Source organism: Montipora foliosa, chromosome 1, assembly GCF_036669935.1.
Source record: "Montipora foliosa isolate CH-2021 chromosome 1, ASM3666993v2, whole genome shotgun sequence".
Taxonomy (NCBI): domain Eukaryota; kingdom Metazoa; phylum Cnidaria; class Anthozoa; order Scleractinia; family Acroporidae; genus Montipora; species Montipora foliosa.
The window spans coordinates 63,061,398-63,086,397 of NC_090869.1; the positions used below are offsets into that span (position 1 = coordinate 63,061,398).

At 37.7% G+C, this 25,000-nt stretch overlaps 2 protein-coding genes across 2 annotated transcripts in view; one reads left to right on the forward strand and one right to left on the reverse strand.

The window, feature by feature from the left end:
- The window catches only part of LOC138004195 (mitochondrial potassium channel ATP-binding subunit-like), a 14,976-nt gene extending 2,938 nt beyond the window's left edge, over positions 1-12,038 (forward strand). Inside the window, exons 2-13 of the mRNA XM_068850647.1 lie at positions 2,054-2,731; positions 4,297-4,599; positions 5,538-5,741; positions 6,612-7,011; positions 8,101-8,172; positions 8,600-8,656; positions 8,777-8,835; positions 9,401-9,463; positions 9,709-9,767; positions 9,849-9,899; positions 11,027-11,064; positions 11,743-12,038. Of these exons, the coding sequence (XP_068706748.1) occupies positions 2,054-2,731; positions 4,297-4,599; positions 5,538-5,741; positions 6,612-7,011; positions 8,101-8,172; positions 8,600-8,656; positions 8,777-8,835; positions 9,401-9,463; positions 9,709-9,767; positions 9,849-9,899; positions 11,027-11,064; positions 11,743-11,823 (2,065 nt within the window). The 3' untranslated portion in view covers positions 11,824-12,038. The remainder of the gene's footprint in view (positions 1-2,053; positions 2,732-4,296; positions 4,600-5,537; positions 5,742-6,611; positions 7,012-8,100; positions 8,173-8,599; positions 8,657-8,776; positions 8,836-9,400; positions 9,464-9,708; positions 9,768-9,848; positions 9,900-11,026; positions 11,065-11,742) is intronic.
- Positions 12,039-14,250: 2,212 nt separating this feature from the next.
- On the reverse strand, positions 14,251-21,444 carry LOC138004203 (LIX1-like protein). Its single transcript, XM_068850659.1, has 3 exons — positions 21,091-21,444; positions 18,869-19,115; positions 14,251-17,682 (listed from the first exon to the last, which is right to left on the reverse strand). Exons 1-3 carry the CDS (start codon positions 21,230-21,232, stop codon positions 17,193-17,195), a joined length of 879 nt encoding a protein of 292 aa, XP_068706760.1. The 5' UTR covers positions 21,233-21,444; the 3' UTR covers positions 14,251-17,192.
- Between the last annotated feature and the right edge of the window lie 3,556 nt (positions 21,445-25,000).

A 25,000-nucleotide genomic window follows, 5' to 3' on the forward strand; every position in this document is an offset into this window, starting at 1 on the left:
AGGTAAATATGCACGCAACTGTAAAGTGGTCTTTTAATGAAACCTGTGACAAATCCGTTTTCGGATTTTGTGTTTGAAAGGAAACATGAAGATCCAGATTTTAATTAATTAACTTAAGATCCAAATCCGGATTCTCAATTGAACTCACCCCTAGGCCTAGAGTGTGATGGCTATTTTCATCTCAGAGTTTTCAATACAACTTGTACCCTGCGGTGCGTGATATCCAAAAGACCTGCCATACGTTGAGCATTTTGTGCACGCTTGTTTTGTTATTTGAGCCTTGGTTGGGATTTCCTCGATAATCCATTTCAACATTACAAAGTACTTGGCTCCATCATGGGCAACATTCTTTAGTCTCAGGTCTTAGTTTGTTAGATTTGGCAGCAGTCTTCGGTCTTAGTTTCTGAGATTTGGCAGCAGGACTTCTTCGGTCTTTGTTTCTGAGATTTGGCAGGGGTCTTAGACCTTGGGTCTTGGTTTTTTTAAACACCCAGATTAATTCACATTTTTTTCTGACCATACTGGTAACAAACCAACATCGTCTTGGGAAGTGGTGAATGAATTTAGCTGTTATCCTTGTTGGCTAAATATTCTTGAGATGTTAGTGTAAATGAGCAGAGCACCATAATTATATACATGTAAGTGGTGAAGTGACCAATTTTGTCCTACCCCCTTGCCCCCGGGACATGCAAGATAACTTAAAACTAGAAGTTGCCAATAGCAGGTAATATTCTGAACTTGCGACTATGAATGAATGAAGAAAGCTTGGTAAGGATAGCAAGGAAGTGGATGTTGTGGTTCCAATTGTTTCTGGGTTTAAAATTTTCAAACCAGTGCAATTTTGAGTTTTCTTTGTCTAATGTTCATTATCATAATCAAAAACAAAGGATATCAATAATTTGCTTGTTTATCCATGGCAATCCTTAAGAGCATGCAGGAGCTTGTTCAACACATGCCCATGCATTCTGGATCGAATTGGAATTTGGCAGTGTTGGTTTTTCTGGAGAGGGGAAAACCGCAGAACCTGGAGTAACACCTCTCGGAGCGAGGAGAGAACCAACAACGAACTCAACGTTCGCACATATGACTCTGGGACCAGGAATCAAGCCTGGGCCACATTGGTGTGAGGCAAGTGCTCCCACCACTGTACCACCCCTGCTCCGCTGCTCCCCAAATTAACAAAAGGAAAATAACAATTGAACTGGTTTTAAAAAAATTGAACCAGGAGAAATTTCGAACCGTAACATGTGTAAACTATTGTACTTGGGAAATAGTGTCGATCTGTAATTTTGTTTGACAGTGGATGTTTTTATGATGTTTAGGTCCGTGTCATATTACCTGTTACATTTACCATTATGAGTGACTGGTTGTTTGCATGTGTTTCAATAAGTACTTCATTTGATTTGTTTGCATCAGTGAGTGATTGATTTGAATTTATGATGAGGTGGCAGTGTCTCAGCATTTGGTATATACATGTAGTTTGTTGTTCAAAAGCTTTAAATACATGTACATGGTGTCTCCTTCTATCAGTATCTCATCCACAGTACTTTTTGTCCACTATAACAAACTGAAAGACTCTTATTGTAAAAGCACCAACAAATATTTTACTGTTTGACATTACAAAGGAACACTTACCAAGTAATTCTGGAAATAAAAATTAATTAATTATTTACTTTGATGTGTAGTTCTACATCGTCATGTATGTGTCTGAAGTAGGCATACTGTAAGTAATCCTTCTGCTCGTTTATAAAAGCGAAAATACATGTAGTGTTGCTGCTCAGGACAATTCCACCCTTCCCAAGGTCCCTGTCCTCTCTCTTTCCCGAAGATGTGACTTGAGTTGCCTGTGAGGATAGAAACGTGTATACATGTACCATGCATCTGTTAACAACTGTGGCTTGACAATAATTATTGGTGGGAAAAAAAGTTAAAACCGCTGCCTTACACAAGAAGTGCTGTTACAGACACAAAAATACTACATTGTTTATTATACACTCAGGTACCTCAGTCTGCTGACGTTTTATCTTATTGACCTGCTTATTGTCATTTATAGGTGTTACAGACCACTCAGATCAACTCTGCGTTCAGAGGATGGGATGGTTAAAGCTTTCTCAAACAAGACATATCATGGATTTGGCACAAGATCTCGGGGAATATTCATCTGGAATATCTTTGAGAGGAGGCCAAATTGTTTTGCAAGTCATTTGACAGTTTTAAAATATGCTGGGCTTGTAGCTGTTGGAGGATTGGTCTTTCGAAAGAAGATTTCCCATGCATATTGTGGCTTAAAATTGAGTCATAAATCTTCTCGTCACCTCACAAACAAAAAGCATCGGGATGGAATGAAATCACAGCCAAAATTTGACTTTAAGGAATTCTGGAAGTTCTTGTGGCCAGATCTATGGCTTCTTATTTTAGCTGGGTTAAGTGCTTTTGCTGTTGCCATGGTGAATATTGAGCTTCCATTGATGCTGGGGAACTTGGTAAACGCCGTGTCAAGTTTAACAACTGGAGAGCACAGCACCGATGTTTTTGAAGTATTGAGAGAGCCAGCTATAAAGCTCATTTCAATTTATGGAGCTCAAGCAATTCTTACTTTTGCTTACATCTCTTTTCTTTCTTGTCTTGGAGAGCGATTTGCTGAGAGATTGCGCAATGAATTATTTGCATCCCTTATTCGTCAGGATATTGCCTTTTTTGATTCTCATAAAACTGGAGAACTTGTGAACAGGTCAGTTAGAATCCTGTCATTGCATGTGTGTGCTTTTGCAGTTTCTTCACCATCAACTGAAAGCTAGACTAAGTGTGATCTAGGAGTGTGTACAGTGCCCAATTATCGGCTGTACTGCAGTATGTTAATAAGGGTCAACCATTTTGTGGTGGTAAAACCAGCTGGTAAGGAAATCAGAGGCCTTGGCAGGAATCCAGTATCCTTGGTACCACAAGTCAGATACTCTAACCATAAGGCTAGGTTGTTTCAACCTCTGATTTAGCATTATTTTCTAGCCTTCTGATTGGTTCACTCGATCTCGGTCATCAGCTCACTGTACTGTATCACCTACAGTACTTAACCCAGCACTTAACCCAGTTGTTAACAGTTGTTCTGTTCTGTCGTTTTGTTGGTTGTGTTTCATTGGCCCTGAAAAGCCCCTATGGGGAGCGGTCAATTAAGTATGTATTGTACTGTATTGTATTGTATTGTATGTAATTATCCAACACGCGTTCATGGAATAGTTCTTAATTTTAATAAAGAAAGTGACAGAAATGATCGAGAAGGCTCTCTTGGACTCTGTTTATCGACCTCACACGAAAATTTCTCAAGGTTCAAAGTACACTTCAAGGGTTTGGAAGTGCTATGTGATTGGTCTACATATTAAAAAGTTGCTTGTTTCAGCAGACGTGCGTGGGGGAGGAACCTGTGACGAAGCCCTGAGGATGTTTGCATGCCCGAAGGCTACTTTGACCATTTCTCGAAAACTAAACCAATATTAATTTTTGTTATTGTTTGTTCCTTTTAGAACCTAATATTTTCAGTAGTGGCCTTGTTTCAACTTTAACCCATTGACATCCAAACCGGCCGAAACCGGCCAGGCTTAGTATTTTACTCTGTCTAATGCCAGAGTATTTTACTCTGTCTAACGCCAGACGATTTTACTCGTCAATGGGTTAAATGTAACTGTTATAATCTTGTACCCTGATGGGTACGAGATTAGTGTTAGCCTCCCACATAGGTGTTCTTAGGGCTTTGTCACCTCTTCCTCCACAACAAAATGTCTGCTGAAATGAAAAACCACTTCCGTGTGTGGATTACAGATGAATCAGAGCCTGTTTTCCAGTTTTGGATAAACTTATGCTTTATATAGCATCCTTTTGCAGCATGTGATTGGCTATGTACAAAACAATTAGTCAATGGTGATTGGTTTCTTTAAAATAGTGGCCAAAAAGCCATTGAACGGAAGTGGTTCATCGTCCCAGCAGACGTTTGTGGGGGAGGAATGCGTGACAAAGCCCTAAGAACGTCTGCGGGGACGGGAGGCTAGTGAAGTGTGACTTGGATGAAGATCTGCATTTGCTCTATAATTATTTTGAGAGTGAAACATTGATTCCAGTAAACCTCAAATTAAGCAGTCAAAAACCTCCATTGACCCCAGGGCGTGAGACTCAATCAATAATAATATTATTACACTGTCTAATGCCAGATTATATTTTTTTACCCGTCAAATGGGGGTGTCCTAGAGCATTCGAGGTGTCAATGGGTTAAATTGTTTTGTAATGCAGTGTTTATAATTACTACAGGTTGACAGCTGATATTCAGGATTTCAAAAGTGCATTCAAGCAAGTCATTTCTCAAGGTCTTCGCAGTACAACACAAACAGTTGGGTGTGTGGTGTCCCTGTACGTGATTTCTCCCAAACTCACAACTGTGATGATGGTAGTTTTGCCAGTTCTCATTACTGGAGGCACAATATTTGGCTCGTTGTTAAGAAAGCTCTCAAAGGCAGCTCAGGCACAGGTTTCCAAGGCAACAGCGGTGGCTGATGAGGCATTAGGAAATGTGCGCACAGTTCGTGCCTTTGCTATGGAGGATAAAGAGACAAAGTAATTAAGGAATCCCTATGTTTAGTTTGCTTACAAATGAATGTAACTGCACTGTTTGTTAAAAAATACTGGGTGTTCCCTTCAAAGGCTACAAGTATTTTCAATGCAAATGCTTGTTGCAAATTTCTGGTACCTTAAATCAAACAATTACTAGACACCTTTGTTATTAGCATAATAATAATAAGGTATCAGTCTAATAACAACTAGGGTTTCTTGAAATGATCCTAATTTTTTTTCTTTCTCTAAAGCTCTATCGTTTTTACCAAGCTTATTTAGCGAATGTTTGGTAGTCCTTGGCATTATAGTTCAGGCTACGAACTATTCAACAAATTGATGCGTCTGTCCTGTTATTGATCATGAATTGCGTCACAACATTGTCAAAGTAGCTGTGGCCGAGTGGATCCGCAGGCTACTTTGACAATGTTATGACGAAATTTGTTGTCAATAACAGGACAGACGCATGAAAAACTGACGTCAATTTTTTTTTTACAATGACAAAAAGGAAGAGTGGTCAAAATTAAGTCAAAACACGAGAAGAAAGCGAGACAAAAATGTGAGAAACTTCAATCTGACGCAAGAAATATGGCGTCATTATCACATAAATTATAAATTTATGTGTCTGTCCGCTTATAGACAGTAAAAATTAGCCAATGAGTGCGCGAAAATTTTTGCAGTCATTGTAAAATGCATTATTAATTTTACTTTCACTTTGCACCCCAGTGAGTTAGGAGAGTCAAATCACCATCCACAGGCCGAGTATTCTAAGCAGCTTGAACCCATTGATTTTACTGTGCCTAACACCAGACGATTTTACTTGTCAACTGGGGACGTTCTAGAGTATTTAATATGGGCTATTGCTAATTGAGAATGCCTTTGGTACTTAATTTACTGTGCTTGCACACCTTGCTGATCAACTCGCTCTTGTTTCTTTATTGAAGATTATATCATGATGAGGTTTCAAGATCCAAGGTGCTAAATGAACTTTTAGGTATTGGAATTGGGGCTTTCCAAGGCATGGCCAACATTACCATCAATGGACTTTCCTTGGTTGTACTGTATTATGGTGGATCACTTCTTGCATCAAGGGAAATCCAACCAGGAGATCTAATGAGTTTTCTTGTTGCCACACAGACTATACAAAGGTATTGTAAACTTTGTTGAAGGACTGGAAGAATGCTGAATAATGTGCTGAATAAGATGTCTTTGTTCCTTGTCAGAGCTCTCGAATTGCATGCATTGAGCATGAGTCTCACACATTTTGATGCAATCTCACGCTCTTATGCCAGCACAAGCATTTCTAATACATTGGCACTTTTCTCACGTAGGTAACTCTACCTTTTAAGCTCTCAGAAGTGCTCATGAATTCCGAGCTCGTTCCTCCACTGGTGCTGAACTTTGGCCAATGTTCAATCTGTTCGTCTGTGACCAATAATCTTGTTTCTTCAGGACTTTTAGCCATTAATACATGAGGTATAGGCCGATATGTTAGCTCGGGCTGACCATAATAACAAGGGCTCTCTCAGAAACCAGCATGAAAAAACCAAAATAACAAACTTGATGGTTGGTTTCCAACGATTTGAGAAGTGCAAATTTCAAATATTTTCCAGGGGAACATGCCCCTGAACCCTCTAGAATTATTGTTAGGCACATCTAGCACATGAAACTCAGGACAGTTGCGCCTTTGGCGCAATTTCCAGCAAGCTCACTTGGAAACTTTAAGACTTGAGAGCTCGACTGCCTTGTGGACATCATGCATTTTGCTTTTCCCCCCCCCCTCCTTAAATGCCTACGCAGGCTTGTTTGATGTTTACTTTTCTTCATAAATGTGGATGCTCCAGGTTCAAATCTGAATCCTGCATTGTACTTGGAACATTTTCTATGCTGTTTGCTTGAACTAGTAGCTGAATTACTTAGTTTTGAAGCACAAATTCATTTCATTCCTTAAGAGAAAAATGCTTTACAATGAATCATTTTATGTAATAATTACACAAAATGCTATGTTTTTGCTTCAGATCCTTGGGTAGCATGTCACTGCTTTTTGGTCAAATTGTACGGGGCATGAGTGCTGGTGCCAGAGTGTTTGAATACCTTGTTATAAAACCAACAATACCAGTGACAGGTGGCATGAAAATGCCACTTGATGCTATTCATGGACAAGTTGAATTCAAGCATGTTACATTCTCTTATCCAACACGGCCTTCACAGAGCGTCCTTAATGATTTCTCGTTGACAATTCCAGCTGGTAAGATGGTCGCACTGTGTGGCAGTAGTGGCGCAGGTAAATCTACTGTTGCTTCGCTGTTGGAGCATTTTTATGATGTGAACAGTGGGAAGATTTTTCTTGATGGTCATGACATCTCTGATTTGGATCCAACGTGGTTAAGAGGAAGTGTCATTGGATTTATTCACCAGGTATAAACCAGATTTTTTCTTTTGACACTAACAGTTACATCATTCTGTATAATTCTCTTTATTTTGTGGCAAGTGATTCTCAGGCTAACTGGCCTATTTACAGTATTTACAGTACGGACCATTATCGGTACCATGGAAACAGCCCATGTCTGTATTTTTTCTCTCTCCCAGGAAATTCAAGTTGAATGAGACACAAAAGTTTTAAAAAGGGGAAATTTGCTTTTTTCATCACAACAGTACAATTATTATTACAGCAAGCAGAATTTAATTTTACATGTAATAGGTCACCATTCAAAGTTCGCTGATGGGAGACAAAGATTACGAACATCCACAAAGTGGTGAAGTGCATTCATGATCACTCAAAGAAACGATGCCATATAATAAACAACTTGCTATTAACTTCACTTGCTCAGGACCATACTGGGAAGTATTGGCCCTCTATCATTTTTGTACTCTGCTGACCTTGCTGCCCTTGGTCCATACTGCCACAACCTTTGCCAATATTTCCCAGTATAGCCCTCATCACGCCCATTTAGTAAGAGTTTAGTAGAACATGCCTTTGTTTTGGTTATAAGCTTCATATTTTTGTAGTATTAATACATAGCTTTTACATGTACATACCGGTAATTACACAATAATACTTAACAACAGCTACACACAAATTCTACGTTCCCTTTTAACCCATTTGCTTCTAAGTCAGAGACTTTTAATTATTCTTGTTAACACCAGATGATTTTACTTGCTGATTGGGGGCTCTTTAGGTGTGAATAAGTTAAGTCACACATTTTCTACTTGACTGCTGTCAGGTGTTCACTGTACATGTACAATATCTGTAACAAAAGATTTCTGGCTGGGGTTCAGTGAGAGAATTGCAACCAAGTGCCACCAAGAGGCTGTTGGTTCTTCTTGTTAATTAAAAGGTACTTTTTAGGGCAATGCATCCAAGCAACCTCACAAGAAAAAATTAATAACAGAAAAATCTCAAGACGTTTTTGTGGCTTCGTACAACTGCTTGCAGCTTAAGTTGCTAATCTATCTGGAATGATTGTAACTTTCATTTCATGTTTTTCCTGCTGTTTTAATCACCAGGAGCCTGTGTTATTTGCAACATCAGTTTTAGAGAACATAAGATATGGCCGACCAAATTCCACTGACGATGAGGTACAATATAAATAAATAATTATATAAATAAATAAATAAATAATCTTTGATAACACTTTCATCATTTTACTAGTTGTTTAATTATAGATGCTTCTCACCTGCAGTTTGATGACACTTTTGTCAAATTGTTTTCACATACATAAAGTTGCTACACTGTTTGCATGAATATAAATAATTTTAAGTTTAACAACTGTCGGGGCTCACTGCACATGATCAACGGATGTGACCCAGTTTAAATTAAATTAATTTAAAATTATTCAGTAATCATGTATTAAGTACAGTATAAAGTTATGTGCTCATGAAAGGAAGGATGCTATTGATCACAGAAAGAGCATAATAATTAGAGCTTAGATTGGCTCTTTCTTGGTTGCAGTACGACCCTCTTATCAGGAACTGGCTACACTCAGTCTGTCTATTCTTATTTCAGGTAGTGGCTGCAGCAAAACAGGCAAATGCAGACCAATTTATCAGACGTTTTCCAGAGGTAAGACTAACAGTGCACATACAGTAACATGATGAACTGTTGTTTTTTTTTTTAATTTCTAAATAAAAGATTTTAAATTTGTCAGAACTCACATTGAAGATGTCATTTTGACACTGGTAGGGTTATGGCACTGTCTTGGGAGAGAGAGGTGTGACGGTCTCTGGAGGACAAAAACAAAGGTACTGTGGTTGGCAAGACACGCTTTGTTAATGCTTGTTAAAAGTCAAGATCCTTTGTTCGAACATGACTTGCAATCCCATGCCGAATCCCTGGGCTATTTTATATTAGAACACATCCCTTCCCTAGAAATGTTTCAAGTATAAAATTAATGGAATTGGAGATGTGGATCTGGCAGTGGTTAAGATCATCCGTCTTGGAATTAATTCAAGTCAAAAGAGTATCCTATTCCTTGTACATGTATCTGCCAGGGCTAAAATCCACTTTGAAGTTGGACTTCAAATTACTAATTAATTAAGTAGTTAAAATTTAATAATAAAAACTACCGGTAATAAATAAATAAATGGCCAATGAATTAGTCTTAGCACTGCCGATCCACTTATTCACAATAAACAAAGGCTTCCTAGCCATGTATCCTGGCTTTTTGGAGTTAGTTGACTTCAACCAGGCAGGATATTCTGTAGTTAACAGCCATTAAATTTCCTAGCCCTAATCACTGTTTTACTGTTTCGCTGTTGGCCAATTGCATGCCAGTGTTTAATCTCTGGATTACTCTTCCCTTTTCAGAATTGCAATTGCAAGAGCATTGTTGAAAAACCCAGCGATCCTCATTCTTGATGAAGCAACAAGGTAGGTTTTTTTTTTCTCTAATTCATTTAATTTCACTTGCTTTAATTTTGCATTTGCTTTTGTTTGAAACTACAGCATAAGCATCTCTGCACTCACAAGTCAGCCACTGGCTCGATCCTCAGTTGAGAGGTGTCGGCTGTAGCCAGTCAATAAGTAAAAAAATTAATGTTAATTCAATAGAAAAAAATAATGATGAAATTGGTTATAATTATGATATCTTTTAAATTATCTTTATTATGGAACAGTGCTTTAGATGCTGAGTCTGAGCGTGTTGTACAGGATGCTTTGGACAAAGTAACAAAAGGTAAAAAAAATAAATAAGAGGAAATTGCAGGATTTTGAGATTGACAGTCAAGAATAATTTTTTTCACTTTTCCAATATCAGGTCGTACTGTCATAGTCATAGCCCACAGGCTGAGCACCATACAGAATGCTGGTTAGTATGTGGAACCTTTTCCTAAATTCTAAAGCAGGCCCTAACCCCACCATGCACACGTCAGCTCAGCTGGTTGAGGACCGCTCTGCAACGTGGGAGGTCATGAGTTTCACTCCGGCCGAACCAACACTCAGGGTCTTAAAGCAACTGAGGAGAAAGTGCTGCCTTTGCAATTACACCACTAATGGTAACACTTTTAAGTCTTGTTGGATAAGGGCTATAAACCATAGGTCCCGTCGCACAAATATCTTTCATGTTCATAAGTTCCCTCTCAGGGACGTTAAATAACCCACACACTATTTGAGAAGAGTCGGGGATGAAGTTCCTGGTGTTGTGGCTGTCCTTTGTGAGTGTACGTATGGTTGGGTTGGTATAGCAGGTCCACATCAGCTGAATAGCTGCCAAAACTTTAACCTGCTCAAACAAATAAAATAATGACAAACAAAAAACAAACAGACATAAAGAAAATTCAGCTGCCAAACACAAACCTTTATACCATGCTTAAAATAGGCAACCATTGAACAAGGTAATTATTCTTCAAAGCTAACAGCTGGCTATGACAGAATCAAAAGGGAAACACCTGGCCCAGTACCTGTTTTTTCATCAAAATCATGTTTTGGCTGACAAGGGTTAATACCGTGATCCATGGTTGACCCATTGTTGTAGGCTTTGGAGGAAGTTGCAATATCATACAGCCTGTAGTGGAGGTAAGCACTCTCCTTCCAGAGATGTGCAGAAGGACTCACGTGTATCCATTCCTGGTTGTTGCCACAAGGATGTGCTTAACCTAGTTTTTTTCCAATTCTCAACCCAGCTCAATCTGGTTTCCTTCCTCACTAAGAATCAGTGCATCGCTTGTTGCAATTTGCAAAACCATGAGAATGGCTTAGGGACTTCCAGTTGCTTAAGCCCAATTCACTGCTCAGTTGTATACTGATCCTCAACCTGCTGCAGCATCTAGACCTCAATGCAATTAATTACTGTGTTAGGCAGGAAAGCTAGCTGGGAAGCTCAGTTTGTGATAATTATTTTTATTATTGACTCCTTGTAGCAGTAGTCCTAGTTGATCTCATAAGACCTTTGCAGTGCATTCTGTGAACAACCAGTTAATTTCTACTTTATTGCAGACATGATTGTGGTTCTTTCGCACGGAAGCATTAGAGAGGTACATAAATCATCCGACCTTTGTTTTGGGAAATTTTAATTATTTAAATTTTATCTTATGCTTTTCAAGATCAGAGTTCACATCATTTTGTCTTAAGAGTCTCCAAGTCTTTTGGACCTCTGGACAATTAGAGCACTGAGCACTAAAGATACAAGCTTTCTTTCTTTCTGTTAATCCCTACTGTTTTGTTGACCAGAGGGCTTAGTTTTGTTCAATGATTTTGTTTTGCAACCAGGGTTGAGTAAAAAATAAATTTGTTCCAGTCGTCACCACCACATTAATTTCCTTTAGTGTAAAAATATTCTACCTCCTTCTTTGCGTTAATGTTCTTTATTTGAAATTATGTCATTTTACATTAAATTTGCGTTAATTTCCAATACCTTAAATTAATTATGGAGCGTTAAATTTCCTGTAATAAGGTACATGTAATATGTTCTGCATTACTGTAACTGGTCAGACATCTGATCATATTGTTAAGTGACACTGATTTTACCTTTGAGTGTTTTAGTGTTGTTTTCCCAAGAAATTGCTCATTTATTTAACTTATTTGACTTCTTACCGTGGATTTCTTTTGCACTGTGCAAACCATGCAAGGAAAATAAATTGCAATAACAAACACTCTCACAGTAAGGTTGGACCACAAATTATTAGTGATGACAGCTATCTTTTATCTTAAAGGTGGGAACACATAGTGAATTGATGGCAAAAGATGGACTGTACGCAGATCTTGTGCGCAGACAAATGCAAGACCAGGATTAATCTCTCTTATGGATGAGCCAGTCTTTCAGTGACAGAATCTTTGAATTTTGAAAAATTTTTTTTTTTTTTTTGAATTTTGAAAATTGCAGTCAAGCATACACTCAAAGTTTTATTCATACATTACATCAATTATTTCAAAATTGAATTGGTTTAAAGTGCCCCTAACTTGAAAAGTTTTTTTTTGGGAAAGTAAAATTTCAGCCCCATAAAACATTTTTAATTTAAAACATGTATTTTATGTTCACTGGTTGCAATTCCCATCTAAAACTTTATGAATTGCATAAATTTTACGAAATAATAATTATTGGCCTGCAACCACTTGTCCCTTGGCAGAACTGGTATGAGGCATGGGACCTATTCCTGAAATGTTGTTACAAACTGCTTTGCACTGTAAAAATGCGTTTGCACTCAAGTTTGTGACATAACTTCAGGAATTGACCTGCCTCTCACTGTTTCAGTCATGACACAAGCAATTGCCAATTTTCATACCCTTAATGCACTTCGTGTAGCCTTTTAGAATTGAAATGGAAACCAGTGAATATTAATTACAAATCTTTTATGGGGCTGAAATTGGACTTTTTCAGAGTAAAAAAACTTTGAGTTAAATGCACTTTAATCTTTTGGAAACATGTATTTAGCAAAGATTGGGTATTTACTAGTTGCAAGGGACTGTAGCATCTTGAGCCACTATTCCGATCATGAAACAGTGTCATTGGCAATAATCTTAAATTTCAGAATTAGCCATGTCATTTTTTAACTGCGTGAATTGCAAACCTCGGCTTGAACCAGAAACCCTTTTACTTAAGATCATGGTGACTTTTCAACACAGTGATCACATTCAGTTTTGAACAATCAATGCAGAAGTAAAATCTTCACTAATGGTAATGTTTGCTGATTTAAGGATGGCGCCTACTATTGTTATTGCACATAATATTATGTTCTGTGCATCTCGAGATACTCGGATTTCCTATGGGTGGTGCTTATTAATACAGGGATATTTTTGCGCGGCTTAAAACTATCCGGAGAAAGTAGATCTTAGTAAGTACTCTTGGTATACAAAAGGAAAATTGGGGGTAAACATGCATTTTTCAGAGATAATTAAGCTTCTATTTGAGAAAGAATGCCATACATTGCTTTGTATTTCAAAGCTTTTTACAAATGTTATTCATCAGTTATCTTTGAAAAATGCGTGGTTACCCCTAATTTTCTTTTTGGATTCCAATAACACTTGTTAAGATCTAAATTTTCTGCATAATCATAAACTGGGCCAAAAATACCTTTGAATTAGTAGGCACCGTCCTTAAGAAGGCTCAAAAGCATTTTGCATGATTACTAGCAGGAGTCCTACGGTAAAAGAATAATAATAATAATAATAATAATAATAATAATAATAATAATAATATTATTATTATTATTATGATTATTATTATTATTATTATTAACCTTTTGATGCCCATTGAAAGCCCCCTTTGACAAGTTATGTCTACATGCAAGTGTCAGTCTTTGTAGTAAAAGGTTAAGACACTCACAATCCTGTATCAGAATGGCAACATTCAAACATCTCCAACACTATTTTAGCCGAGGTATTTTTTCAAAGGTAACTGTGAGGCCACAACTGTACAGCAGTGCCCTCTGAAACTCTGACAGATTTCAATTTGAAAGCCAATTCGGTGACCTAGAATTCTCTACGCTAATACATTATATAAGAAAACTATTGTGATGAAAAGAAATTTCCTTAGAGAGTGGGAAAAAATTCTTCTAACTTATTTTGTGTCCAAAAAAAATCGGGGTACACGTGCAGTGTAGCTAAGTAACTGAACTAACATACAAGACATTTGCCCATGATCCCAATAAATTTTTGCTTGTAATCTCGCAATCTGATTGGCTAATTTGTCATTGTTGATAAGAGTCTAGCTAGACAACTCTGCTCACTCCAATTTGTCACGCAATGTAATAGCCAATCAGGAACGCTCATTTTGGGAAAGAAACCAATCATATTGCGAGAAAGTTTTTAGACAACGCTTGCTCTTTCCTTGTGTCATGATTTTGGTCACACTTTCTTTGGCATTGAATATTGTGGTAAAAAACAAATCAAAAGTGGTTCAGCGTTGTCTGTACTCCTATCGACAACAACATTCGTCATCACAGTGGTCAAAATTTGTTGGGAACTCCACAAAATTTTGACCACTGTTATGACAAAATACCATTGTCGATAAGGGTACAGACAATACTGAACCACTTTCAATTTGTTAAATAAATTAATTTCTGTTAACTTCATGATTTTACATGTATCCCACATGCATCTTGGGATCTATTCTCAGTGCAGTCAGAAAACCCTTTCAAGCCTCCTTAACTTTTTTTTTCCTTTCTTTAAAATTTTAAAACCTTACACCTGGCTATTAATAAGTTAATCAGGTAGAACAAAGCTTCTGGCCTCCAATACACATTTTTATTGGCATAGGCTGTAAAACAAAGATTGTCATTTTAATTTATTTTTTAAAGAACTGAGGGATCTTAAAGTACAAATAAAAGGAGAGAACAAACCCTTTTGTGTTAATTTTGTACAAATCACATGAAGTAAATGCAGGGAGATGGATGAACTCATACTAGAGACAACCAAAGCTTTTCTTTTATGATAAACAAATTTATCCTAATGACTTCTTCTGTAAGTAATTATTAATTTTGTCGCAATTAATGGTTTGAACCCAGGAGTCGTATCCAGGGGCGTAGCGTCCTTTACGCAAATACACATGTGCATACTTTAGGAATGGGTAGAATTTTTTTTTAAGGTTTTCTGTTCTACATGACTTGTACATTGCAAGTAAAAGCTTTCAGAGGTCCCCTCACATTGTCAGTCACATCACCAGCTGTCCCTGGTTATCTTTTAAGAAAAGGTTACACGATGATAAATTTATGGTTGTATAACAGAGTTTGTGATGTCTTGCCCTTTGCTTGTACGTGTACACCCCCTGTTTGTAGCTTACCAAAAACTCTACACACACACACAAAAAAAACAAATACTGCATTTTCCTTCGCATTTATTTATTGAAATGTCCTGCTGAGATAGTCGGAAATGGCATTTGCGAGACCCTAAATTTCAAAAATTAATGTTTTGGCCCCTACCCCCCCTAGTTTGGAGCACCTTTGAAACATTCTTTGTGTGTACAGCTCAAGCTACATCCCCGATATCAATACTGGATGAATTGGGATCATCCAGGTGAGAGTAGTCCTGACAGCGACTGTTGTTGGTGACATTGATGAGAACAGCCGTACCGGTACTTCTCAGGACCACTCTCACCTGGACGACCCTACTTTATCAGGTTTTGAGTGTCTCAATGCAAGACACTATTTGCTTCATAACAATAATTATAATACTCATAGTTATAATAATAATACCAATTTGAGCACTATATTCTTCTTTGGTGCTTGCATGTCTTGAGATGGACAGAGCTCCTCTTTCTCCAGTAAAATAGCTTTTATATGTTACAGGAAAAAAGGAAAACAACCTTATAGCAATAATAATAATTAGTAGTAAATTTATATCAGGTGATTAATGAAAATTCTCTGCACTGATTGCTTGCACTTGAGGTGATTATTATGCAATAAATCACCTACACTGCATATTTTTCAAATAATCACCTAATATGTACGGTAATTATCTAAAACAAATTATTCTTGACCTCAGGCCTGGCAAATATCAGTAAAAAAAAAACTCTACTTTGTCTCGGTTTTTATTCACCGATATCATACACTTCAATGGTAATAAGTGCATAAATTGCATTCTGCAAAAAAAAACTCTAAACAGAACTACGTTACTGTCGACCTTGATAAAATAACGATTGTCACTAGCAAAATGACCAAGATTCCACTTAACCATTAACTTGAACAAGTAACTGAATCAATCATGAACAAATTATTACAAAACCCTAATTACATCATTTACACAATAATTAACTTCTGAATCAGCTATTTTACAATCTTGATATATTCTTAAGTTCGCATTGGTGTATGTGCTCATTCAGCATAAGTTCCAAAATGGATGGTGCACCAATAATTAAAACTGAATGAAATAAATCAGTTATTATTGAATTTTAGCATGGATGACCAGTAGGATATTTTAAAATACAGTGTAATTACACTGTAAAATTATTATTATCATTATTACTCATAAATCAATCTCATTAATGGTATCACAAAGTCAACCAGACCACAACTTATTGTCTTGTGCTTCAAAAATATATGGCAGCAAAATTTTCAAGGCATTACCGGTAATTAAAAAATAATGTTAACTTTGCAATTGCCAGCAAAAACCAAATCTGGGCCTAGAGCATAAAGGGCCTACACAGTAGCTTTCTCAAGTGGCTTGAATTTTGCATGCCATTCTTAATCCACCCAAAAATCTCTGCTTTTGCCTTTATTCCTTCTATTTGCTTGTAGATTAAATCCACATTAATTTCTTTTCAACAAGGATCCTTAAAGCAGCTGTTACACATTGAAACTTCCAGCTAAAACTCATTTGTAACTGCACTTGGTGTGATAATGTGGGTTGAGTTTGTTGACCAGTTCTCTACTCTGCACCGAGAGGTTTTCTCCGGGTACTCCGGTTTTCCCTCTCCTCAAAAACCAAAATTTGACTTATTTGCTTTCATTGTTAATTTCAGTTTACAGTGTCTCCGATTAGTGCTCCAGCGCTAGAATGACTAGACACTTAAATAAAGTTCCTTTATAATTCCTTTTTACTGTGAAAGAGGTTTCAGTAAGTGTTGCGCTGTGTGACATAGTTGGATGACATTCCCAAACAAGTTTTGACCTTTTTATGTTACACTGTGCATCGCTTGCCAAAACATGTTTTGCAGCTTCAGTGCACTTAATATTCAGCTAAAAGTTTCAACTTCAAGGGCATAGCTAGGGGGAGGGTCCTGGGGTGCCCATGACACACCCTTTGTAAGCCGTTTTTTACTTAAACAACCTACAATATTCAGGTTGCGAAAACGCAAGTACCCTCTGTTTGACACAGTGTGACCCCCCCCTTTGAAAAATCCTGGCTACTCCCATGAACTTGTAAGAGTGGCTGTACAGTGTACACTGTACATCTCAAGGCAATTTGACTATTGACATTCATTTCCTAACCACTGACTGGTCCAAAGAACATGCACTTAGACATAATCTTCACTGTCAGGCCAGAGTGATTACCTCTGGAAAAAAAATCAATGCTGGATCCTTTTAGGAGCCACCACAATCTTTATTTCCATTATTCTTGCAATTCAGCCTGAGAAAAATCATTTATCATGGTCTTGTCCATCAATCTGCTTTCAAATGCTTATGAGTTCAAATCCACACTTTTCTACAAAATTGGAATTCCTTACTTTTCAGACCTTCCCAATTTGACTCCAAGCTAATCTTAATATGTCTCTTTTCTCCTTTGGAAACCTAAGCTCACGCCCACTTAACCGACATTGTTCCAATTCTTTACATGCTTTGTCAAGTTCTCTCTTTATCAAACCTTGCTGTTCTTGTTCACGGGAAATCCAATCCAACGCCATTTGACTCCGCATCTCATCATCGATAGTTCTGCTTGAATAATGCTCTAACACTTCCTGCCGAGAGCAGTTTCTATCCCTCATAGCCTTTAAGCTTCCGTTCCAGTGCAGCAGCTGAAAAATTGTCATGAGATCTTGGAATTCCAACATGCTTTTGCCTTTGTTTGATTCCAGCATGAATCGGAATGCTCCAACACCAGTGGCAGGATCTCTGGAGCTGTCTACAGAAAGATTAATAGTCCTTCTTTTCACAGCAATTTGTGCCTCTGTTGACTCAGCCTCTTTCACTGCTGATTCCACAAAGTCATCTGTAATTTTCCTGCAAAAGAAATTGGAATGATGCAACAAAGATTGCATTGCAATGTATCCACATGGACCCCTCTCTACCTTCATGCTTTGCATGTGCTTGTGTTCATTCTCTGTAAAATAAACTGTATGTACAAAGTTCAGAACACAGAGGCAATTTTACTACCTCAGGAGAGATTCATTCTAATATTACTGAGTACCTTTGCTCTAAATTAGCAGACTGAATTCTCACGAATGCACAAGATGAATGATATTACTGCTATGAGTAAAATTAAGATTCAAACTACTGTTACATGTACACAAAGAAGGGAAGCCTTTTTTATCACTGTTCTTGTAGTGTATTGTTGGAACAAAGAGTTTGGTAATAAAATGTTTTTTTAGACTATTCTTGTAAGAGCCAATACATTCAAGAAATTCATTCAAGATTTGACACAAATAATGCAGTGAACTATATCGTATGTAATGGTTCCAATATCCAAATTTCAAGCATATCTCTGAGACAGCTTGTCCATTCGCAACATACAGTACAAATGCAACCTTCAAAATTTTCCTTATCTATGTCTCATCTAAATCTTTCACTTATTAATCACTTATTAATTGAGAGCCTTTGAAATGCGCTTAACCCATTGACACCTAGGAGTGAGATTTGATAGATTTTTCTGATGCCAGACTATTTTAGTCATCAATGGAAGCGCTGTAGGTGTGAATGGATTTGCTTCTGAATTCTAAAAGCTGAAATGGGAGGATTTCTAATAATATGCCACATTTCCAGGGACGGTAAGTGGTGACATTCTTTATGGATTGGCAGGTATGTGCTTCTAAAATGGCAATAATTTTGTGATCACAATAATATCATAGCCAGATATAAGAGGAATGTACTTGCCTCATGGTCATGCAATGCAATGTCATGCTTAATAAATAGATATTTCTCTCTTTTAAGTGCATGAAAATGGCCTTTGCAAGTTCAAATCCTACTTTCTCTGAAAAAAAAAGATGTGATTGCCTGCTATGAAACTTAGTGTGGCAATGAAAAAATGAAAAAATGAATTAGGAAAGAATTAAAATAAATTATCATCATTAAAGAAATAAATTCCAATTGACACATAGAGTCTATCAGATACAGGAACATCATGAACAAAATAACTATAATTATAAAAACGAAACCTGAGCATTACATTTACTGCCAGAGCAATAATTACCTGGATGGATGTTCATTGAACACAGAATTCATGAGTGCAATCTTAGCAGCACTTCTCTTAGCTTCAGCTTTTGTGGGGCATGGTTGGAAACTTGCAAAACAGCTTCCTCCTGGCAGTGTGACATAACAAACATATGGTGGTTTTTCAGATACTTCTGGTTCATAGAGAATGGAAGAACTACCCTTAACAGGAATGTCATGTGACTCCTTCATTTGCCAAAACTCTTGCAATGCTTCAATCACATTCACTGTAAATGAATTTTAAAAAAAAAACATTTTATATCAGCTCAAAACTAAGTAAATTCAGAAAGAAAGAAATTATTACAAGAAAGATATTATGAATCAAATGAAAAGTTGGAAAAAACCCAAGCTCTACATGGAGTTTGAACCCACAACCCTCTGTGATCTAGTATGGATGCTCTAACCACTGACCTGATCAAGAAATGACTGCATCATGCAGTCACATAATCCAATTTCAGATGATCACATAACTTAAAACTACATTGCACAGTCACTATATTATAATAATTACTTGTTTTATTATTTTTCATTTTCAGATTACCGTGTCCCCAATTAGTGCTCCAGCACTAGAAGACTAGACACTTAAATAAAGTTCCTTTCCTTTATAAGACATTCTACAGTAAAGACATTGAAATGTTCATACTTTTAGCTTGTAGATCTATGAATGATGATGTCAAATATTTAATTAACCCTTACAACCCCTGATCTGGTTCCCATTGACAATTAAAATCGTCTGGCATTAGACGGAGTAAAATATAATATTATTATACAAGTGTCATTCTTAAGGCGGAAAAGGGTGAACCTGTTAGGATTTCAAAATGAATGCCACTAGACAACGGTGTTCAAATTAATGAGTGTAGCAATGGCTCCACTGCACTTTTTACATTAAAAAAGGCTTGACTGCACATGCTTTTTGAACTTCTTTATTATTTAATTTTAATGTTTTTTTTCTTTCTGCAATCTGATCTGGCCAAATCTCAAGTTGTATGGAGTCTACACATTACATAATGAGAGCACAATTTTGATAACAAATCTTGATTTTCTCTCTTCCTTAATTAATGAACACTCGATTCAATTATTGGGTAGTTTGACTCATTTGAAGAAGTTGAATAAACTGCAATAATTACCCAGTGTAAAAAACCTTGAAACAATTGAACTTGTATTACGTTTTTGTTAATGTTGCCACCATCCATCTTACGAACATACTACCTAACTCAATATTTATCTTTCAAAATCATACTCCATGTTAAAGACTAGTTTCGTGCAATCCTGTGCTAGTTTACATGTGTATATTCAGATGGGTGTTAATTTAGGTAACACAAACATATTTTTCAACTTGAAACTTCTAAATATAGTCACTGTGACTTAATCTCCACTCTGAGCAAAGCCTTCAAGATGTGGGAAATACTTAATTGCAACTTTGGGATATTTGGTACATAAACTCCAAAGCAACAACAAAAGGAACATTGCCTACTGTCATATAGGAGTAAAACTGTACATTTTATAAATGAAAGAAAGCCTTGGGTCAATAAAATATTATTTTTAAGATTTAGATCCTTTGGAAAGGTATTTGAACCAAGAACTGATATTGCCAGGGTATAAATGGTTGCTTAATCAAACTCAAAATATTCTTGATGGGCTTCTTAATGTATTATGTCGAAAGATTATACGGCGTTTCTTCTGATGATAAACAAATGGCAATCGTTGCGAAGGATTGACGCTGGATCTATCTGTGCGCTGGATGTCGTTCAACACAACTACCGTCAAAAGTTGCAGTTTATTATATAATGTAAAGCACCTTTGAGAGCTTGATATTAAACTGCCCTTGGAGACTAGAAGGCGTTGCTTGTTTACAATCCACAAGCTTCACGTCATCGAACTCAAGAATTGAATCGGGGAAGAACTGAACAAATGAGTTAAAATACTAAAATTAACTGAAACTGAGCAACTGCAAAAGAACGTAGACAAAACATAACTTAAGCTTGCTTAAACTTAAATTTGAAAAAAAAGTAACAAAAAATGCAAGGATTAAGCATAACTGTGTAAACTTGAACAACAATTCTTAATATAACTCAAAGCTTCAGAGCGAAACGACTTCAGCGCAAATCGATCGATTGATTGAAAGGAGCTCTTGTATTCAACTTAAAAATAGCCTTTTATTTGGCGGCTCTACAGAGCAGACAAAAGCAAGCCCTGACTTACCTCTGCCATATCCGTGCGTATGCTTGGCGAATGAATTAAGAACAGCATCAACTGCTTCTTTCAACACCGATTTCGCAGGATGAGCTCCATCCGTGCCAGCAGGAGGATGAGATTTCGTCGCCTGTTCACGGGTCGTCGCCATATTGAAAAGAAACTCACATTCGGCAGGAAATTGAGCGCTTTTTAAATAACCTTTTTAGGCTTTCAAAGCTGAAATTCCCATTTTCACTTCACCATCATGAGCATCGTTTTTCCGGTCATCCCCGCACGTGTAGAAAAGAGTGGTGATGACAAGTAAAGAAAGCGACAGAACGCCTTCGACGATGACCGGATTTATACTATCACTCTGCCAGTCCGAGAATAAAGCTTTAGTGGGGAGGAGTGAGGCTGTAGCCCAGTCTCACGCATGTCCGCCAACCTCATGTTTTGAAGACAATGTTTTTTTGCAAGGACCAGCTGAACAAAGTAGAAGTGCCGGGTCTTGGATGATCTAGCCAGAAAATAATTTGTAGACTAAAAGCAAAATAATGATGCAAGGCTGGCTGCATGGCTGTGCACGTACCGGTGGCTCAGTTGGTTGAGCATCGGGCTGTCATGCGGGAGGTCGGCCGGCCGGCCGGACCAACACTCAGGGTCTTAAAATAACTGAGGAGAACGTGCTGCCTTTGTAATTGCATCTGCAAATGGTTAGACTTTCAAGTCTTCTCGGATAAGGACTGTAAACCGGAGGTCCCGTCTAATAACCCTTGTTGGAAATTAAATAGTATGGGACGTTAAAGAACCCACTCACTATTCGATAAGAGTAGGGGACATAGTCCCCGGTGTTGTGGTCTGACCTTATCTGGACGGGGGCATCTTTCACTTCCTAAATTAAAATTGTAAACTGAAGTCCCCCTAAACACATTGTAAATTAGTCCTGAAAAGCCCCGAGGGGAGAGACTAATAGCTTCACTCACTCACTCACTCACGTGAGGATAATTATATACCTTTATTATTCAACACATTGTGACAATGTCCCAATATAATATGGTCATAGCGCGCTCAGTATTCGCCGTGCGTACTCAACAGATATCCTGCAATGTACGTAATTTTGCGTGTCGCGGAGAAAACTAGTAGTTTTTCTAGCTTTTTTTTCCAATAAACGTTGAAAACTTTGTTTTGTCATTAATTTGTTGTATAATAAGACAATTATCCTGCTCAATCGATCGCCTGATTTTAGCCAACTCGGCCTGGCCTCGTCGGCCAAGTATCAGGCGATATTTCGCCCGATTTTGCAGGATAATTGTTAAATATATCCTCATAGCATTATTTAACAATTATAACCGTAGCCCTTGCGAGCTACGGGTAAATAGCCCATGAAGCGAAGCCGAATGGGCTATTGACCCGTGGCTCTTGAGGGCGAAGGGTCTAAGTCGAAGTTTTACGTCATATGGAAAATAGTGCGCCAAGATGCTCTTTCCGGACGCTTTGTAAAATTGTGGAAATAAAAATCGGCGGCAAAACCCGGTTTGAGAATTTACTAAAACAATTATTCCATTCGCCCTTGTTGGATATGAAGTGATTATAACCAACTCGCGCTACGCGCTCGTTGGTTATTTTATCACTTCATATCCAACTCGGGCTCATGGAATAATTGTTGTTTAGTATGAATTTTGCAGACACCGCTATGCAGCTAATAAAGCTCAGCCACGTTTTAATTTGCTGCGATCTCTTAAGTTTGACCCCTCCATTTCCAGTTTTTTGGCATTCAAAGGGCAAGGGAATGTCGAGAAGGAGTCAGTATTCTCCTAATGCCCTGCAATAAATGAAGACACATACATTGAAAAATAAACCTAGTTTCACAGGAAATGCTGTTGGCGAGGATCTGAAAGGCCTATATTAGCCCAAAAGTCATTGTGGTCGTTTGTTTTTGTTATCAAATGACGACTGATGCGTAATCTGATTGGCTGCATGAATGTACTCAGGCGAATTACGCGACAACAAGTCAGCTATTCACAGTGGGTAATTTCGTGTTACACGAATGATTCTGAAAGGTACCGTCCCAGAACACTTTGCTGACCACATCGACTCACAAAAGAGGGAAATCTGAGACCAAGTTTATTCCCCATAGTACACCAAGCTGAAGAACATAAAAAAAATAAAATAAAATAAAAAAAAAAGGACTTAAAGCAAGAAGAGCAAAAAAATTGCACACTTGAAATTGGAAATTTTAAAAAACCGAAAAATACGAGCGGGGTTTTGAATAAGAAACTGCTTACCTTACTTTTTTCCTGGTTCATTGTTGCTTCGCAAATAGCTATATACCGGAACCAAGAGTGAATTAGGTAAGAGTGTTGTTATGACATGGGAGGGGTCCCCAGCGCAGTCACAAATGAGTCTATTTTTAGAATACCCGTTCCCGTGAAAATAAGGCTGCGTTCACACTTGGTGCCCGAGAACGATTCTTGATGGGCACTAATGTGAACACACACTTTTTTCAAGTGCCCACTCCAGAATTCGGGCACGGTGCCCGTGCCCGAGTACAAGGTCTCGACCTTGTACTCAGGCACTGAACTGGGCATCAACATATCGGGTACCTAGTGTCTGAACACAGCACCATTTTGTGCCGGTGCCCGGGCACAAGTGCTCGGGCACCAGGTGTGAACACAGTCTAAGTTGTCCTGTCCCTGAAAAAACATGGCAGAAGCAGTCACGCGTGACATGGCTTCTTCTGATCGGTTAAAATTAATTGGCGGCCCTTCGTTTGTTTCGGGCGCAAAGTTTATCTGAAAATGAATCCATTTGTGACTGTGGTGGGGCAAGAGCGCAAAGTGATAGATCAACACCCTTATCGTAAATACTTTTGTTCTTGGGCCATCGTAGTTTGATCAAAAATAAGACACAAACAGCAGTGATAAACATATTGAACTTGTTCATTTTGATTATGACTTGACGTTTCGTATGTGCTCTACATACATTTTCAAAAGTAACCGTTGAAATTTAAAACAGCTATTTATATATAACAACGCGGATGAGGGGACTGGAACCTAGATTAAGCAAATACTTAACAGTAAAATATATAATAATAGTAATAATAAAAACAGAAAAGATTAATAAAGCATCAGCTTTTCACTTCCGACGTTGACGTTGAAAGCTGGCTCAAGTTCTTGAATAAAGAAGGTCTCTTATATTTTACAATGATATAGTCTGTTTTGCCCTTCGCTAAAAGATCAAAATCAGATCCCACTTGATGTTATGTCCAGTGGCCTTGACGTGGTCAGCAATGGATGAAGTATTGTCATTTTTAGCTAGGGCCTTAAAATGTTCGGTTTTTCTATCGTGAAGCCGCCGTTTAGTTTTACACCCTTATGTAATTCACTCTTGCAGGAACCGATGAGCAAGCCTAATGTGCTCATCTTCGTATTTTTAGAACGCCACGAGTTCTTCGGCTCTGCACATACTGTTTTAAAATGGCCAATCAGAATAAAGTTATTGTCAAACGAAGACAAAAATAGCAAAAACAGGCAATGTATGCCAACTATGCAGATTGATTTAGATTGTGCTGAGAGTCTCGCGCTGAAGGGTTCGTTCTAAATATAGAAAGAGACGCGCAAAGGTCGGTCAACTTATAGCTCATAGGGAGGCTCCTGTTCATGGACCGCCCGATATCTACAGGAGAAACAACAGAGAACTGTAAAAAACCCGATTAATTAAGCAGGGAAAAAATCGATTAAGTAAGCGGAAAGCAAAAAACAACCCAGGAAATAAAGCAAGGAATGCCGTTTCTTTCATTTATAACTCACTCGTACTTTTCGCTTTCACTTTTTTGATTCATGAAAGTCGGCGTAAGTCTTATGTTTATTATCTTAGCGTACATGTAAAAAAACGAAAGAAATATAGAAATTGCTTTGAGCTTGTTCGCTTTCCGGTG

What these genes read in the sequence shown, in the direction of transcription:
- LOC138004203 (XM_068850659.1), bottom strand. Translation starts at nt 21,232, where the DNA reads ATGGCGACGACCCGTGAACAGGCGACGAAATCTCATCCTCCTGCTGGC. An exon ending in TACGCACGGATATGGCAGAG is followed by an intron (nt 19,116 to 21,090) that starts GTAAGTCAGGGC and finishes ATTCATTTACAG; the next exon opens with TGAATGTGATTGAAGCATTG. An exon ending in TTCAATGAACATCCATCCAG is followed by an intron (nt 17,683 to 18,868) that starts GTAATTATTGCT and finishes TTTCTTTTGCAG; the next exon opens with GAAAATTACAGATGACTTTG.